General features: G+C 36.7%; 1 protein-coding gene across 1 annotated transcript; it reads right to left on the bottom strand.

Moving 5' to 3' along the window:
- Positions 1-866: 866 nt before the first annotated feature.
- On the bottom strand, positions 867-4,266 carry LOC135783569 (uncharacterized). The gene is made up of 7 exons (XM_065294327.2): positions 3,861-4,266; positions 3,602-3,783; positions 3,337-3,496; positions 3,125-3,234; positions 1,854-2,061; positions 1,653-1,746; positions 867-1,028 (listed from the first exon to the last, which is right to left on the bottom strand). The coding sequence occupies exons 1-7, from the start codon at positions 4,018-4,020 to the stop codon at positions 1,016-1,018; spliced, it is 927 nt and encodes a 308-aa protein (XP_065150399.1). The 5' UTR covers positions 4,021-4,266; the 3' UTR covers positions 867-1,015.
- Between the last annotated feature and the right edge of the window lie 13,952 nt (positions 4,267-18,218).

Raw genomic sequence — 18,218 nt, 5'->3', positions numbered from 1 at the left:
GCTCCCAAAAGAACAACAAATCTGTGAGATCGAGACAGGACACACTTCCTCTTTTACTGCAGGAAATATAAAGAGCTTAGAAAAAAACACTTTGACTAAATCTCAAAGCTCATAAGAGTTTCACAGCTCTTCAGAATCAGATCTAATGAAGATGTTCTGGGGGAAGACAGACACCCATCAGCTGCTGCTTAATTCATTTATCAGTTACACACCATCAGAAGTAATCTACAGCTCTGATCTTGTATAGTACTTTTATCTTTCATGTGCATCCGTACATGTAAAAGCCTCAGTGAACCTTTAATTAATCAGCAGTCAGGATTTTTTTATTATTTATGCAATTTTTTATTTGCAGCACTTCATAAGGTTTAACAGTTTATAAAAAGAACGGCAAGATATCAGATAGTTATTTTTTATTTTTATTCATTAGATGAGATGTCATATATATATATATATATATATATATATATATATATATATATATATATATATATATATATATATATATATATAGTATATAATATGTAAATATAACAAATTATGACCTAAATGAGGATGTTAAATAAGTGCTTCAACATTAAAAACATTAACAATAAAATTCGGCAAAGACACCCTTACAAAAATAACCTACAGGAATCCTGCAGGAATATTATGCAGATTTCCTACAGGATTTCCTACAGGATTTTCAGCTCATTTTCCTGAAGGAATACCTGCAGGAATTTTATGAAGGAATACCTGCAGGAATTTTATTAAGGAAAACCTGCAGGAAGTTTGTGAAGAAAACATGAAGGAATTACATTCCTGCAGGGTTTTAAAATATAATATTCAAAGTTCCTGCAGGACTGTTGTGGATATGCAATTATACAGGTCTTCTTATGTCTTCTGTAGGATTCATGCAGGAGGAATAACTTCACAACAAACCATGTATTTTCACAAATTATTTATTGTATTTATTGAAACTGTAAGAGCAGAGTCCAATTCACAGACAAATGTTGCTCTGATCCGTTAAATGAAGCCTTTACACTGTTTTTCTGAAAAACAAGAAAAAAGAGAAATTTTAAAAAGTGTGTGTGTGTGTGTGAGTGAGTGAGCGTGCGTGAGTGAGTGTGTTTGTGTGTGCGTGAGTGAGTGAGTGAGCGTGTGTGTTTGTGCATGAGTGAGTGGGTGAGCGTGTTTGTGCGTGAGTGGGCGAGTGAGCATGTTTGTGCGTGAGTAAGTGAGTGAGCGTGTGTGTTTGTGCGTGAGTGAGTGAGCGTGTTTGTGGGTGAGTGAGTAAGCGTGTTTGTGGGTGAGTGAGTGAGTGAGTGAGTGAGCGTGTGTGTTTGTGAGTGAATGAGCATGTGTGTTTGTGCGTGAGTGAGTGAGTGAGCGTGTTTGTGCGTGAGCGAGTGAGTGAGTGAGTGAGTGAGAGCATGAGCGTGTGTGTTTGTGTGTGTGTGTGTGTGTGTGTGAGAGAGAGAGATAGAGAGACAAAGAGAGATCTTTAACGTGTGTGTGTGTGTGTGTGTGTGTGTGTGTGTGTGTGTGTGTGTGTGTGTGTGTGTGTGTGTGTGTGTGTGTGTGTGTGTGTGTGTGTGTGTGTGTGGAGAGAGAGAGAGAGAGAGAGAGAGAGAGAGAGAGGGCATGAGCATGTGTGTTGTATGACAAATTATTACCTTACTCGTAACTTGTGCTCATCATTTAACTTCTCTCTTAGTGCTGCCCTGATGAACTTTTTTGGAACATCAGGGAACTTTTTTTGTACTGTGTCTGTAAATGCAATTCCACTTATCATATGTGATAATATTATTACAATTTTGCACTATAACTGCAACATCATGTTTGCGTATAGAAAAAAAGCAGGACATTTTTCTCACCTAGGATCAGCACAACTTTGTCCTTGTCAAGAGCTGGCTTTGCCATAGCGCCTTTGTTAGCATTGCCAGCCCTTCCAGACAGCCCATGTGTGGCCAGCGTCTCTCTACCAAACACTGCCACTGCCAGATCTTTCACCATGGCAGAACATGATGTGCCCCCCCGTCCACAACTTGTCAGGACAGCTGAACTAATTCCTAGCCCCTGTGTCTGTCAAGAAAAAAAGTTAGGGACACTGTATCTAAAAGCATATAACTTTGACTACATACTGTGCAAAAGTGTTAGGCTTGTTAGATTCTTCAACAAAAAAGTGATATATTTTGGTTTAGTGTGCCAAATGTTTATAGTCAAGGGAGTGATCATACTGTGGCGAGGGGGCCGTGGTTTTGCGGAGTCTGTAGCGGGAGAGAGAGGACGGAACAGAGCGGAGCGTAAGTAGATCAAGTGCAGATGATGAACACCTGTGTCTGATTTCAGTAATTGGTGTGGAGAGACCGGATATAAACCGGAGTGGGAGAGGCTGCGTCCGAAACCGCATACTTTATAGTAGGTACTGAATTAGATGAAGTACCTACTTACTTGGCGTTAAAACAGTAGGTACTGTATAGTATGAATCCTGGTAGTATGAATCAGAGTCGGACGTACTACATCCGCCATGTTGCTACATCACGTGACATACGTCGTCATCACATCATGTCATTTCAGCGCGAAAACAGCCGCATGCCTCTTCTTCTTCGTTGGATAACTCCTCTCCCGGGGAATCATGGGATAGTGAAGTGTCCATCGTATGCACACTGCAAAATCTAACCGGAAGTAGTAGGTCATCCGGGTACTTTTCACATACTGTTTTTCGAATACTATGTATTCGGACATACTACTCCAACACCTACTGCTTTTCGCGTACTATATAGTATGAAGTAGGCGGTTTCGGACGCAGCAAAAGAGACGAGCTGGGACCTCGTGTGTGTGCTGCTAAGAACCTGAAAGAGTCATTGAGAGAATATTCTAAGTAATTGTGTTTTGTGGCTGTGCTTATGCACGGTGAACGTGCTTTTGTTTTGTTTGTGAGAAACGTGAATAAAACGAGCGTCCCAGCTCAAGCCGACCCCTGTCTTATTCCTTCCTTATTATTTCTGAACTGAACCTCATCACACATACCAAATGTGTATTTTGTTACTAAAGTAAAATGAAACATGAAGAAGTTAACATGCCTTCTAAGACTTCTGCACAACACTTTACGTAAATATAGGCTATATAATATATTTGTATTCACCTTTTCAGGGGGATTCTTCTGGCTTGAATCTTGTGGTTGTTGAGCAACTTGTGGTTGTTGAGCAACAAGAGTGTCCTGGTTTATGCTGCACTTTAGCATTGGAAGAATTTCTTAAAAAATACAAAATAAATGATTACTAACAGACAACCACACTGACTGATAAATTAATATATAGATGGATAGACAGAAATACATGAAGAAAAAAAGAATACCTTGTTGCAGAGCTATATTAAGTGCTCTTAGATTCTCATTTTCTTTTTTTAATTTAAGAATTTCTCTCTCAAGTTGAGTTTCTCGGCTTGAATGCTCTCCAGCTTGACTCTCCATGCTGTTAATCTCTTGCATCAACATACTGTTCTTTCGGTGGATGACCTAAAGATGGACACAAAATATTAGTATCTCGGTGTCATTAATATTTGTGATTTAAATAAGCATAATGAAAAATAAGAGTAGCCATTTAAAAGTTGTAGGTATTACTTGATTTTTGACTGGAGGCTCTTGATCAGATGATGAGGACGTTTTGGAGTGAGATGGGGACTGAGTTGGAGTGTATGCTTTTTTTTTCTTTGCTACTCTTTTTGCATCATTTTGCAAACATGGCTGATTTTTTCTTTTCCCCTCTAGCCTAAACATCCTCCTCCTGAGGGTTTCTTTGCTCTCTGAAGGGACAAAAATGAAGAAGGAAATACATATCTTCTATATCATGATTAAGTCTTGTTGTTTGCTGAACTTTTACCATCAAAATCTATAATGGTGGCCGGGGAACTTTCCTCTTCATAAGCCACATCCACAACATCCCCAGGTTCAAACTTTTTTTTTAGTATGTCCTTTTTAGGGACAATATCATAGGTGGGAGGCTCCTCCCTCCATTCCACCAGAACCCATGTTTTGCTCATTTTCTAAATAAATAAAGAAATACATGCATACATATTTACATACATACAATTGAACAAACATGAATACATTTATTCATTAATAATAATTATTATTATTTGTATACCTTTGGGTTAAATATATATATATTAACCCAAAGGTGTACAAAACTCTAAAGTCTCATCATTCACATTTATCTGTTGCCTTCAGCTGATTGTATCCATGACAACAGTGTTACCTTTAACGCAAACAGCGACTCAGGCTCTCGTCCGGTGCAGATAATTTATTTCTAATCTAAGGTAACAAAACGGTACAATGATATCAATTATTAGCAAAAAAAGTAATGGTTTTTGTTAGCAATAGATAAAGCTTACTTTTTATAGTCATGTATTAAAAAAAGTTTTGATATAGGCGGTATTATAGGCTAATACATTGGCCTATCATCGACAACAAACAAAAAAAAGAAAGAAAATAAAAACATCTTCATATGTTTTAGTCTTACAAATACACATTAATTTAGAAATTTATAACAAAACAGTAATTTAAAGCATTATAACGATATAATTATATAATAAAAGGCGGATTTACCTTCACGATACTAAGTGACGGTTGATGAATGACGTGCAATGGTGTCACTTGAAACGGCTACGCGAAGCAAGTGGGCGTCGATAGGGACGTTCGACTTCATGCGGCGCTGCAAGAATCGACCGCCGGATGACGTCAAAGTACCGCGAGATCGATTCACCAAATAATACGGAGGAATTTGCTTTAACTTGCTCTCGCGGAACTTTGACGTCATCCGGCTGTCGGTTCTTGCGGCGCCACATGAAATCAAACAAGCTTAATGAAACACGTCACCTCAGTGAAAAGATTAATTTACCGGTTCTTTATGTAAGTTACACGTGCTTCTTTTTCAGGGTGAAAGATCTCTTATTAAAGCGTAACTAAACCGTCACGAGTTTTTTTTTTGGGCCCAACATCCAATAGGAAAATTCAACTGCAATAACCGTTCAACCTGAAGAGGGCAGCCCTACATATATTATAGTATCGAAGCACTTTATATCCAAATGTCAAAAAACTTACTAAAATCAATGAACAGCACTAATAAAGCATCATTCTTACAGACCATTAACTATAAAAAGTTGGTTTAGGGTTTAGTTACTCTTTAAAACACGGAGTTATTCACGACCAAACTTTTCTTTTTAAAATAAAAGATTAATTACCGGTTCTTTATGTAAATTACACAAGCGTCTTTTTCAGGGTTTTTTTCAAGAAATAGCCTTCTAAAATAAAATATGTCTTCCAATTAACTAAGTCAATTTTGTCAAATATTCAATTCAATTCAATTTTATTTTATTTATATAGCGCTTTTCACAAAAGTCAATTGTTTCAAAGCAGCTTTACATAAATAGAAGCAGTGAAAAGCACAGAAAAACGACAGATAGCACAACAAAATACATGATAGCATGAGCAGTTAAATTTGCTGCGGCTATGACTCAATATTATAAGAGCACGTAGTACTAAAGCAACGTATAGAAGAGGAAGCTAGGTAAAGCCCAAAAAGGCTGCCTCCCCGGGGTGAAAAACCCCCTAGGAGAAAAAAAAATACCCAGATTCATTATTGTAGGCATTTTTAGGAAATGTTCTCATTTGGATTAAGCTATTCGGGTAATGCAAAAATATATTCTTTAAGAAATAACACTATCATTTTTCTTTTTGAAGGATATGGAGTATAAAGTGTACTTAAATGAAGAGGCACCTGTTCCCGCAGCTACAAAAAGGCGATGGACACAGAATATAATAGGTTGCTGAATGCAAATAACTGTATTTTAGGCAATTTGTTTCTTATTGTACAATTACATATTGACTTACATTAATCAAATAAGCATGAAATCTGCTTTTTTCTTCGTCAGGAGCAAAAAAGAGAAGATCATACAAGACATGGCTTATTCCCGATATAGTTGAAGTAATTCAGGTTTTAATGTTGGCCTCAAAACATTTTCAGTGATAAATTCATGGCCATCAAGAAACTGTGTCTACATGCTCCTGTATGTTTACAATTTCATACTTATAGGAAAACATTTCCAATAATGACAGTGGTGACAATATCAGCAAATTTGACAGGAACTGCCCTGATGATGCTCATGTGAGAATATGCTTTTTTATTTTTTTTATTTTTCAAAGTTAATCTTCTTTAGAATTGTGCTTCCTTGTGGTCATAAGGTTGGCAATTCTTTGATCCTTTATCAGCCAGCCCAGAACATTTACAAAATTTAAGTACATGCGTAAAACTAGTGGTCCAAGTACCTGTACATGTCTCACAGGGAAACTTTTCTACTGGTGAAGAGAATGAGGTCATCAGCGATGCTGATGGAAACTTTTCAGATGCTGATGTGAGAATGAATTTCTGATATTTTTTTAATCCAATGTTTTTTACATACATTTGTAAATATCAGTGTTCATATGGATTTTGTTTTAATGTGCAATAAACGCACAATTTCTAACAGGAAGGCTTTTCTGCTGATGACGAGGGTGATGTTTTTAGCACAGCTGATGAGAACTTTCCACAGACTCATGTGAGAATAAATTTTAGAATATGTATCTAGTCTATAGCCTCATGCTTTTTTTAAAGCACACACTTCTTTATGTGTCAGCCTGTAATTAGTGCAATATTTACTTTCTAGATTGTCAGAAACCACAGTGCAGTTTGTGAGGGAAGCACAGAAGAAAGAGAGGAGTGTGCCAGTGAGGAAAAAATATATCCAAATGCCAAAATCACTAATGAAGAATCTCTGCTGTGTATACTTGCCTACAGCCTCAGGCATACAACATCCAAAGTGGCTTTGAGTGACTTGTTAGATCTTATAAATCTCCACTGTCCTGATTCAACCAATGGTGTTCCAGATAGCTTATACAAGTTCATGAAATCCTTTCACTGTGACACTTTTGAAGTCCAGTATATTTGCCCATCCTGCCAATTTTTCTTTGGTAATGAAATCCCCACCCACTGTGCTTCATGCAATTGTACCCCAGGGTACATGGAAAACCTAATCAAATCTGGCTCTGTCTTTATTAAGTTATCTATTTCAGATCAGTTAAGAGGTAAATTTCAAGATACAGATTTTTGTGAGTCTTTGAATTACAAATGGTCAAGGACAAAGCACAACTCACAAAATGTTGAAGACATATTTGATGGTACTATGTACAAATCGATTGATGCACTAAATGACCCAAAATTGGCGAATATTTCAGTGTCCTGGAATGTTGATGGTGTTCCAATTTTCAAATCTTCTCCTTTTCATATCTGGCCACTTCAAGTCACAATCAACGAGCTCCCCCCTAATCTGAGGGCAAAGCATGTCATTCTTGGCGGTTTGTGGTTTGGGCCAAAAAAGCCAGAAATGAACTCGTTTCTGCAATCATTTGTTAATGAATTGCAAAGTCTTGAAAACCAAGGGTTACCTTGTCAGTGGAAAGGTGAAAAATCAGTAGTCCATGTATACAGTTTGCTTTGCATTTGTGATTCAGTGGCTCGTTGTGCTGTACAGAATGTCAAGCAATTTAATGGAGAGCATGGTTGTAACTGGTGTTATCAAAAGGGTGAAGTTGTAGAAAAGGGAAACGGGTTTACAAGGGTTTACCCTTTGCAGTCAACAGAGCCAGAGCTGAGATCACACAAAAAACACACTAAAGATGCTCAGCAAGCTGTTGATTCTGGAACATGCATAAATGGTGTAAAAGGTCCATCTCCTCTAATGCTGCTGATGTTTTTTAATATGGTTTCTGGATTTGCATATGATTACATGCATGGCATATTACTTGGTGTTTGTCGCCAGCTGACTACCCTATGGTTTGACTCCAAATACCATACAGAGCCTTGGTACATTGGAAGAGAAATCGAGCAAATTGAAACAAGGTTACTTGCCATTAAACCACCTTCAAGTATAACAAGACCACCCCGTTCAATTTCTTTGCGCAAATATTGGAAAGCTTCGGAATACAGACACTTTCTCTTATTTTACAGCCTTCCCTGTTTGTTCGGCATTTTACCCAGACAATATCTTGACCATTTACTACTTCTAGTGCAGGCTACACACATTCTCCTTCAAGATTCAATTTCCTCCCATGACATTGACAAAGCTGATGGCCTTTTAAAAGCATTTGTGGACCGTTTTGAGTCTCAGTATGGAAAGTGTCATGTGTCTTATAATGTCCACATACTTGTACATGCAGCAGCATCTGTGAAAAATTGGGGTCCTTTATGGAGTCACAGTGCATTCTTATATGAGTCCCAGAATGGACACCTTCAGAAACTCTTTCATGGCACACAAGCTGTACCAGAACAAATTGTTAACATGTTTAACCTTTACCAACATGTTCCACGACTCATTGCTGCTGTATTCAATGATGAACAAACACAGCAAAGCAAAAGCTTTGTTGAAAAAATGTTGGGAGGCACCAATATTGTGAGAAAGTGTATTGGTAGTTCTAGTGTGATGTTTCTTGGATGCCCACATGTACGACAGCCAACCCCAAGAGAGTCTCATATCCTTCAAGAGTCAGGTTTTAGTGCAAATAAAGCGTTCAGTTTTTATTCTAGGGCTGTGGTTAATGGCAGGCGAATTCATTCAAAAGGAGCAAAATCTTTATCTAAAAGAATCAACCATGCAGTTCAAACCAAACATGGGTCTATAGCATTAGTACGATCATTTATAGACGTAGGCAATGCGCAAGGAGAGGGTCATGCCTTCATTGATGTTATGAAAACAACAAGTAATGACATCAGCAAAGACAGAGAATCAGGGATAACAGCAACAAGCATTTTAAAAGAAAGAGGGATTGACTCAGTTGAACTTATCAAATGCACAGACATACATTCAACCTGTGTCTACCTCAAGGACCTACCAGGTCTTGCAAATAATTTTTTTTGCATCCAACCAAATAGATGGGAGTTGGATTAAAAACAAAATAGCTGCATCTTCATGTTATAAAAGGTAAAAATGTACAGTATACAGACTCATATCTCTTGAATGTTGACATGTCGTGGATGTTTGCATAAATGTATCATTTTGAAATGATTTAGAATTTTTTTTATAATTGCCTATTTATTCTTACTCTTAATTTTTTTAATTTACTTGTTAAGACTCATTGTTTTGTCCCATTGCTGCCAACAGCCAGAGCATAATATATCAAAAAATAGTTCCATGAAATGTACTTGAATCTAATTAAATAAAAATTGTATTAAACTACAGTAACTATCGAGTTTTATTCTCTAGTCTAAACAAAACCTGTAGGTTTTTTATATTTATTTTTTGACTTATTTATTTTTCATTTACAGGGAAAACTCCTGTAAGCAAACATTTTGTTTCTGGGTGAGGTGCACGGCAGTCCTGCAGGACTTTATAATTCCTGCAGGACAGCTGTGCAGTACAAGTGAAAAATCCTGCAGGACTTTATAATTCCTGCAGCTTTAAAAAAAAAAATCCAGCAGGATTTTATAATTCCTACAGGACTGCTGTGCAGTACAAGTGAAAAATCCTGCAGGACTTTATAATTCTTGCAGATTTAAAAAAAAATCCAGCAGGATTTTATAATTCCTGCAGGACTGATGTGCAGTACAAGTGAAAAATCCTGCAGGACTTTATAATTCCTACAGGACTGCTGTGCAGTACAAGTGAAAAATCCTGCAGGACTTTATAATTCCTGCAGATTTAAAAAAAAAATCCAGCAGGATTTTATAATTCCTGCAGGACTGATGTGCAGTACAAGTGAAAAATCCTGCAGGATTTTATAATTCCTGCAGGATGCCTGCAGAAAAAATGAAAATCCTGCAGGATTCCTGTAGGTTATTTTTGTAAGGGCAATCATTGTAAATGGATATCAATGACATAAAATCATTAAAATTATGACATGCCACATCGAAACATATGCAAATGAAAATAAATAATGAATATTAACACACTACTTACAGGGTAAATATATGACATTAAATTCAAATTGATTTCTATTGTGCCTTTCACAATTTAGCATTTTTGCTGTTCAGCTTTAGTATTTATTTTCAAATACTTTAGTATTTATTTTCAAATACACCGCACTTTCACAGCATAAATTGCAGATTTCTGTGCACAAAATATTTGGGGCTTGCATGATTTCATAATCCCCGCATTTTCGTAGCAAAAAAATCACATATATCTTAGCAGAAAATGAAAAATGTTGTATATACACACAAGCGCAGCCATGTCCCCTGTTGCCATGGGAATGTTACAAAGTGACGTGTTTATGTGACATGAACATCATTGAAAAGCTGCAAAATCTGAAAACAGTTTTTGCGAGTTCCCACAGTTTTTGAAAGTTCCAGCAATTTTTGCAAGTTCCCGCAATTTTTGCAAGTTCCCACAATTTCAGTGCAATTGCATAAATATCCCGCATATTTCATCGCATTTTTCACGAAAACGTTCCGCAAGTTCAGGGATTTTTGCCTGCAACAATCACAATAAAACTCCCCATTTCTGGAAGGACAGATATTATATTGTTTGCTGGATAATTGTGCATACTCCATCCATTGTTTTTTTACTGTGTGGTAATGATGTTGAGCAATTGGTCAGATAAAAGCAGGGTCTGCTGAAATGTTGATCTTGAGATACAGGCTTTGATTAACACAGATTTCCATCACCTGGATGTGCTCATCATGTGGTGTACTGTACAAGGTTAAGTACAGTATCAGGCTAAAACAGAGTTGGGTAAAAGAACAAAACAAGTTAAAATTAGCCTAGAGTTTGTTTACATATATAAAACATGATCGGACAGAAGTTTCAGTAGGATTCTGGTCGGCTAACCTGTTTTGTCAGTTAAGTGAATGCTTGGTGAATGATTTATTTATACATTTCCATGACGTCTCTATCACACTTGAATGTGTCACTGCATTCACATAAATCACTGTTATCAAACCAATAGCTGACCTCCAGCTATCCAACCTTTTCAGAAAAATAGTAAGCAATTTTGTTTTTACATGTTTTTACCTGTACCCCATTCTCCACCCTGCTGAAAAAACAGCATAGACCAGAATAGTGATGCTCAACCCGGATCTTTTTAAGGATTCGGGTTATTCTGAGTCACTCACTAAAATCAAAGAGTATAGACGCACAAGAGGGGAAACTCTTTTTTGGCAACAGTCACTAGGTGGCCCTTCGGTAGCGTGGCCGCCATTTTGGAATGTTTGTATGTAAAATTAGCCGATATAAAAGTGGAAGACTTGTCTAAATATCTGAAAATAAGTTGTAAAAAAGGATTAATGATCACTGGTCTGATTGTATGTTATTCTGTGTTATCATCATTCAGTTTGAATTTGATCTTTTAATGTACAAAGTAGCTGATATTTCCAACACTTCTAGTTGACTCCCGGATGGCTTTCATTCCAAAATGGCGGATTTGTAGGGCTGCTGCTGGACGCTGGTGTTGCAATGGAACGTTCTATTGACTTTCCCTTCTTTTCAATATAAGTTCTTTGCTAATATGACCCGGGTTGTGCTGCTCGCAAAAAAGGGCTCCTGTGACCTGAGAAACTGAAAAAAACATGCATGTCCGTGGTAACATTATCAATAACATAATTTTAAAAGTTCGGTGTGCTTAGTTTAATTTCATAACGACAAATATATCAACACCATGTTTAGAATATGTCAGGCTTCGTTGACTTGGAAGTGAGAGGAACTTGTCCTGTTTCAGACTGACTTAAAAGATCCACGATGTAGGCTTCGGTTAATGCAGCCACACAGTCACTCATCTGCGCAAGAACATCATCTTGTGAGTGAGTCCCAGACAGAGCTTCCCGCCCGCTCCTGCATGGTCCTGTGAGTGAACCACTCACGTCACTCTAGGGCTTTTCACACCTGAAATTGTTAGCCCTGGGTTATTCTAAACCAGGGTTAACGGAATCCTGTTTTTTTTTTCATGTTTCACACTGTTCAAACTTAACCAGGGCTTAAGAGATAACCCTGGGTATTCATAATTTGACGTTTCACACTGTGCATTCCTAAACCATGGGTCAGGAGTCTCCAACCTAGCTCCAACACACCTGCCTGTAATCATCAAGCAACCCTGAACACCTTGATTAGCTACTTCAGCTGTGTTTAATTAGGGTCATAACATTCTAACCCTGCTTCGTTTCACACTGCATGCGTTTGGCACCACAATGCGGGGTTAACCCCACAAAAGCGGTGCTAAACCTGCTTTTTTTATTTCAGGGATAACCCTGCTTCTAAATTACAAGTGTAAAACGATCCTTTACCCAGGGTTAAAAGCAGGGTTTACAACGAAGATAACCCAGGGTTAAGCGCAGAGCAGAGGTGGAAGTAACGAATTACAACTACTCACGTTACTGTAATTAAGTAGTTTTTTCGTGTACTTGTACTTTTATGAGTAAATTTTTAAGTCTGTAATTTTCCTTGTACTTAAGTACAAATTAAGGTAAGTAATGTACTTCGCTACTTTGAAAATCACATTCGTTACTAAGTACTTGTAGAATTTGAATTAAATAAATATTCAAATCTTTGACAGCATATGGATATCCAATAGAAATAATTGATTGTGGGCGGGCCAATAAAAACCCTTGTATTTGGACCGGAAAAAAGCCCGGTCTCTGGAGAGCTATTCAATCGATCCTCGCGCGTCTTTCACTGTGACGTTGTATTAAATGTTTTTTTTATGTCAAAGAACTGTGGCGTTATGGACGCTGAATTAATTTAAAATTCCAAAGACATACCGCATGATGAGTGCTCATTGCCGCACCTGGGAGTTGTTCACAAACAAAGGAAGGAAAGGAGACAGCTTGCAAATGTAATGCCAACTTTGTTTGCCATCTGCAGTGATTTCGGCTTACAATACTTCAGCCTCTAATCTCAAAAAGCACATTATGGTAAGAAGACTTATAACCATATTTATGTGATCGTTTTCGTTTTTAATGTTGGGTAGACCTCACGATAATGTGACTGAAAACCTCACTTGAAACATGAGCTTCAGTTACCTAGGTGACGAGCACATAGACCATAAAAAAAGGTTTAGCATTGTAAAATGGCGCTCAATGTTGAATTTCATGTCATTGTTAACTAGGGGTGTCCTCGACTAAGGATTTACATATTCGAATCAGAATTTTGGAATCTTTCCATAGTCGACCGATAGTCGAATCATCTATGTTTGTGTGCATGGGTTGGGAGGGGGCCAGACCAGGTACAAATTGGTAACTTTTATTTTCTTTCACAAGCAGCACACATAAACAACTGTCTGATAAAGTGACCAAAACTGTCTTTCAAGTAATAAACGAAGACAAAACTGAGGATGCATTTATATATATATTTTTTAAGGTAAAATGTAAGGCAACATTTGTTTAATTATTCCTCATAACATTTTAAAGCCACGATCTACAGAACATCACACAAAAATACATTTGATAACTAAACCTAAAAAAATAACAAAGGTGATCCTGCCTTGGAAACTCCGGCTACAATTAAGTGTTTTTATTTAATTTGGAGGTAGCGCGTCAAAGCAGTCATGACCAAAAAAACCCGACAAATGAGAAATGACAAATAATTTGTGATTGTGACTGTAAATGATAAAAACTAATCTTTATATACAATTCATTAAACTTTAATTTATAACAAGAAAAACACTGACATTAATGATTTTATAGACACTACGCGTTATTATTTAGCACAGAAATACCTGCTTGCTTGCTTTGACTTTGATCATCTCTGTATTCACTTTAGATACAGAAAGACCGGATGATATTATTTATTTCAGGAATCTCTTTTCTGTCATTTGAAAGTGAACACACCGACTGACCATAATATTAAATCACAAGAAAGACATTCGTGTCAGGCAGAAATAGGTTCGGTGCAGATACTAATTTCCGTTTCATCACCGAAATAAAAAAACGGCTTACCTGTTTTGTAGTTTAACTTTAAGATAGACAATATAACCACTCTGTTTTAAATACATTTTAAAAACTTATACTCGTCGAAAAACATCAGTTTTTTAATGTTTAGTTTGATGAACTCCTAAATATGAGACGCATGCAGAGCACCTAGCGCGATCGGCTAAATTACATGCGCAAGCATGGCCAGCACACAATAGCGCAACATCGATACAACGAAAAGCTATCCAAAATTTACATACTTAAATTAGATCGGAATTTACGTTTATAATAAATACAATTTTTTAATAAAATAAGGTCAGAAGTAACAAAGTGAAGAACAAATATGCAAAATGCCTCAAGTGCACGGAAACAAAACACAAGCCAAATAGTTAAATCAGATAACCCAAAGTGATTTATAAATAAAATAAAATATAGAAATTATTAAAAGAACGAAAGTCATAGTTTAATTTGCCAGCTTTGTCTTTTAAATGTCGAAACAAAGAGGCAAGGCTTTATTAACATAGAGACCTCTTATGGACGTGAAGCCCGGTCACAGGGGTTGTTGGATTTATTAACACATTTTAAAAATATTTATTGAAAGCTGCTACTTCACATATTATTTGCAGCATTATCATAATATGCAGTATATTAATATTGTGAGAAAGCTGTTATATGTGAAATCACTGATCAGATAATGTGTGCACCCATACGGCCAAAATTGAATGATCCTCATTTCATAACACATCTGCGACGATTCGACTATGAGATTAGTAGTCGAATCAGGCTTCTCCTATCGATGCATCGAATCTTCGACTATTCGGGGTCACCCCTATTGTTAACATTGTATTATTCATATTGAATCAGTGTTTTAAGCTTATAATAATAAAAACAGTCTAAAAAGGACTCTTTTATCAAATTCGTCGGTTGCCGCGTCCCACTGGCGTAGCAGTGTAACTGCACTGACAGCCTGTCTAAATTACACATATGTCAGTGCTAAATGCTGATAACTTTTGAAATATTAGTAGGGTACTTTTTCAAAGCTTTCTTGTCCAATAATATTTTTTAACTCTTTTACCCGCCATTGACGAGTTATCTTGTCAATTAAGAAAAAAACATTTGCATAAAAAACGTGTTTCTGAAGAATTTATGTTAATGTGCAATACCGCGATTGTCCACTAGATAGCGAACTTACCCAATTTATGGATAAACTGAAGTCAAAACTTTTTTAATAATTTTATGTTTGATATTCGTTCTGAATCTGATCTAGAACTAAATTCCTTCACAAAAATGCAATTGTTTCAGCTTTTTGCTAAAAAAGAAAGTGTATTTGTAAAGAAAAATACCAATATTTAAGAGTTTATAAGCAGGGGAAAAAATAGGATGAAGCGCTTTTTCACTTTTTTTATTGTTTGTTTTAAAGTAGAGGGTCTGTTCTTTCATTTGATATATTTGTATGTTTATATATTTTTAGAAGAAAATTTTCCTGGAAGGCATTTTGTAAAACTTTTGTGAAAATCATAAAAATGCTGGCGGGCAACTTTTCGAAAAAATGGCTGGCAGGGAATGAGTTAATGTAAAAAAATCTGTTTTTAAATAAAATAACCCAACAAGCTTATTTATGTTGCATCATAATTCATTAATAATAATAACATTAGACCATTTTTATAACTTGATAAAAATTATATGAAAAAATAATAATAATAATAATAATAGCTGTTGTTAAAATCATTTAACATTCTTTAAACAGACAAAATTCCTGTACTAGGTGTTTATTTGTATAAAACACAAATTGCCTGTTTTTAATCCATTCATATTTCTGATTTCATTCAATGGATTTAATGTTTATTCAATAAATATCACCGGCTAAAAAGTAATTTGTACTTGAGTAGTTTTTAAGAGGGGTACTTTGTACTTTTACTTAAGTACATTTTTAACACCAGTACTTTTACTTGTAATTGAGTATTATTTTAGCAACTACTTGTACTTGTACTTGAGTACAAATTTTCAGCATTCTTTTCACCTCTGGCGCAGTGTGAAAAGCCCTTCTGAGTGACTCAGTCAACAAGAAGAGCCGTCAGCCGTGTGTGTCCGTCGGTGGCGATCTTTCCAGCAGCACTGCTGCAGCAGTCCTTGTATTTTAAACATTTGCAGCTTCTACCCAAAACATTGTGCCAGTCAAATTTGCAATAGATCAGCCTAAATGAGTCAGTGGGTTAATAACACGAGCAAGGCTTGTTTCTCCTAGTCCAGGGTTAAAGCTCTATGAGTTGAGTCACTCTCTGTGTGAATCACAGAGTCGCTGACTAACTCAGCATCGCGCGCACGCATCCCTTTGTACTCGGACTCGGAGCTGCAGGATATTACGATCCGGAATAGCAGCTTGTGGCTCACTCAGTCCCCCCAGTCGACATTTGGTGATGTAAATTAACTCGTTGTTGCAAGTTATAGAACCTATGGCAGCCTATTTAGAGTTATTTGTTGTAATTCTGTTGTAAACTTTGAAAAGCTTTGTGTTTGATAAAATTTCTCATTTTAAATGAAAATCTGGGAGGACTCAACTGACTCGGGTTAATGGTCACTAAGGACCCATGGTTCCCGAGTCATTTTAGGGATTAGGTTAAATGATCCGAGTTTCGAGTGGCTTTCTCATCACTAGACCAGCATAATTCCCATGCTGGTCTTGCTGGTATGTAGGCCTATACATTATGTGTATGCTTTTTAACATTTTAACAAATCATGTCATTGTTAAAGCAGATTTGGTATTTACCGAGGAGCAAAGGTTAGTAGGCTTTAAAGGCTCTCTGAGCGAATCTGCGAGACGTTAGTTTTTGTAGACGTTTGAACTGTTTTCAAACAGACGGAGCCTAGCTAACTCCACCCCCTCCCTTCCGTGCTTTCATGAACACGCCCAACCCCCACCCCCAAATCCTTGTTGTTGTTTATTGTCTGGAATACTTTGTTTTGTTTTGTGGTGCTAGGTTTGGCCACTTTGTTGATATTGCCGTATGTGAAGCCTGGGCTGTCTACAGAGATCGCGTTTTTTTACAATTTGATCAGCGGACAGGCAGCAAGCAGATAGTGAGGAGATGTTTCCGGTATGTAACAAAAAATGTTTTATGGTCTAAAACGCGTCAATTCGCTTAGAGCGCCTTTAACATATAACCTAATAATTTATGTATTATGTTTCCTGTGTATTTTAAACATAAATTTTATAATTCTTTCAGATTTATACTATAATGCTTGTATAATGCTCGTTTCATTTATCGGTACTTCAATTTGAATTTAAGAAACATTTATTTTTGTATTTGCATAAACAATCCAAGTGCACCCTGTGGTCAAAAGTGAGTCATGCATGACATCAGACTGTGACAGAGCTGGTCTGGTTTGCTGTGTAATTGATTTTGTGTGATGTTTTTCAGCAAAGTCACTGGAACACAACTTAAACATAACATCATCGGATATTTTACAGAAGAGAATATTTTATCTTCACCGCAACAAACAACTGAAATTACCGCAATAAATGTTTTAGGCCGTATCGCCCATCCCTACTACACAGTCCCTTAATCAGACCGGCCAATCCGATGGGACTCCAAAACCATCTGAATGGATGTCAAGTTGTCCCTTGGGTTTTCTCCTAAAGCCAAGGAAGTAGGGTTTTGCTTCCCTACTATTCATCTCCTAAGTCCAGGAACAGAGATGATCTTGCCAGTTCTCTAACTTCTTTATCATCAGTGTTCAACATATTCACAAGGTGGGAAATCCGTATGCTAGTGTAGATCCAAATCACAATTGTGACCGTTCATGGAAAGTAGGGACACAAGTCGGATCTTGGGCATTTTAAGAAAGTGAGATTTGTGGCAGATTCTGAAAGTGTAGTTTCTAAGCTTTCCAAAGATGTTTAACACATGGAAACATAATATTTGTGAATATTGTGGCCATTTGAAGGTAGGCACTCAAAAAATCTTAAAGGGGAGAAAACAGACTCAAAATATTTTGCAGCTCTTACCTCTGTCTGCTGCTGGGAGTGACAATAGGACTCACCGACATATAATTTAGATAAACCATATCTCCTTTAAAGCTCCCCACTGTAAAGCCCTAAAGCTTCACAGGGTGTATGGTTTAGGTCAAAAAGGTCAGGAAAATGTGCCATTAAAAAAAAGTTTGCAAACATTTAATATATAAATAAATGTCTCTTAGCATCTAAAACTGTATAGGCAACTCTTAAAAATAAGAAAAACTTTCTTATACTGTAAATATGTTTGTGGTTATTTTTTCTAATGAAAGAGTGCATAATCCTATCATTGTAATTCTAAA

The sequence above is a fragment of the Paramisgurnus dabryanus genome, chromosome 2, assembly GCF_030506205.2.
Source record: "Paramisgurnus dabryanus chromosome 2, PD_genome_1.1, whole genome shotgun sequence".
NCBI lineage: Eukaryota > Metazoa > Chordata > Actinopteri > Cypriniformes > Cobitidae > Paramisgurnus > Paramisgurnus dabryanus.
This window is presented reverse-complemented; position numbering and strand designations above follow the sequence as displayed.

What these genes read in the sequence shown, in the direction of transcription:
- LOC135783569 (XM_065294327.2), bottom strand. Translation starts at nt 4,020, where the DNA reads ATGAGCAAAACATGGGTTCTGGTGGAATGGAGGGAGGAGCCTCCCACC. An exon ending in AGCCTCCAGTCAAAAATCAA is followed by an intron (nt 3,497 to 3,601) that starts GTAATACCTACA and finishes GTCCATCTTTAG; the next exon opens with GTCATCCACCGAAAGAACAG. An exon ending in AGAAGAATCCCCCTGAAAAG is followed by an intron (nt 2,062 to 3,124) that starts GTGAATACAAAT and finishes TTTTCTTGACAG; the next exon opens with ACACAGGGGCTAGGAATTAG.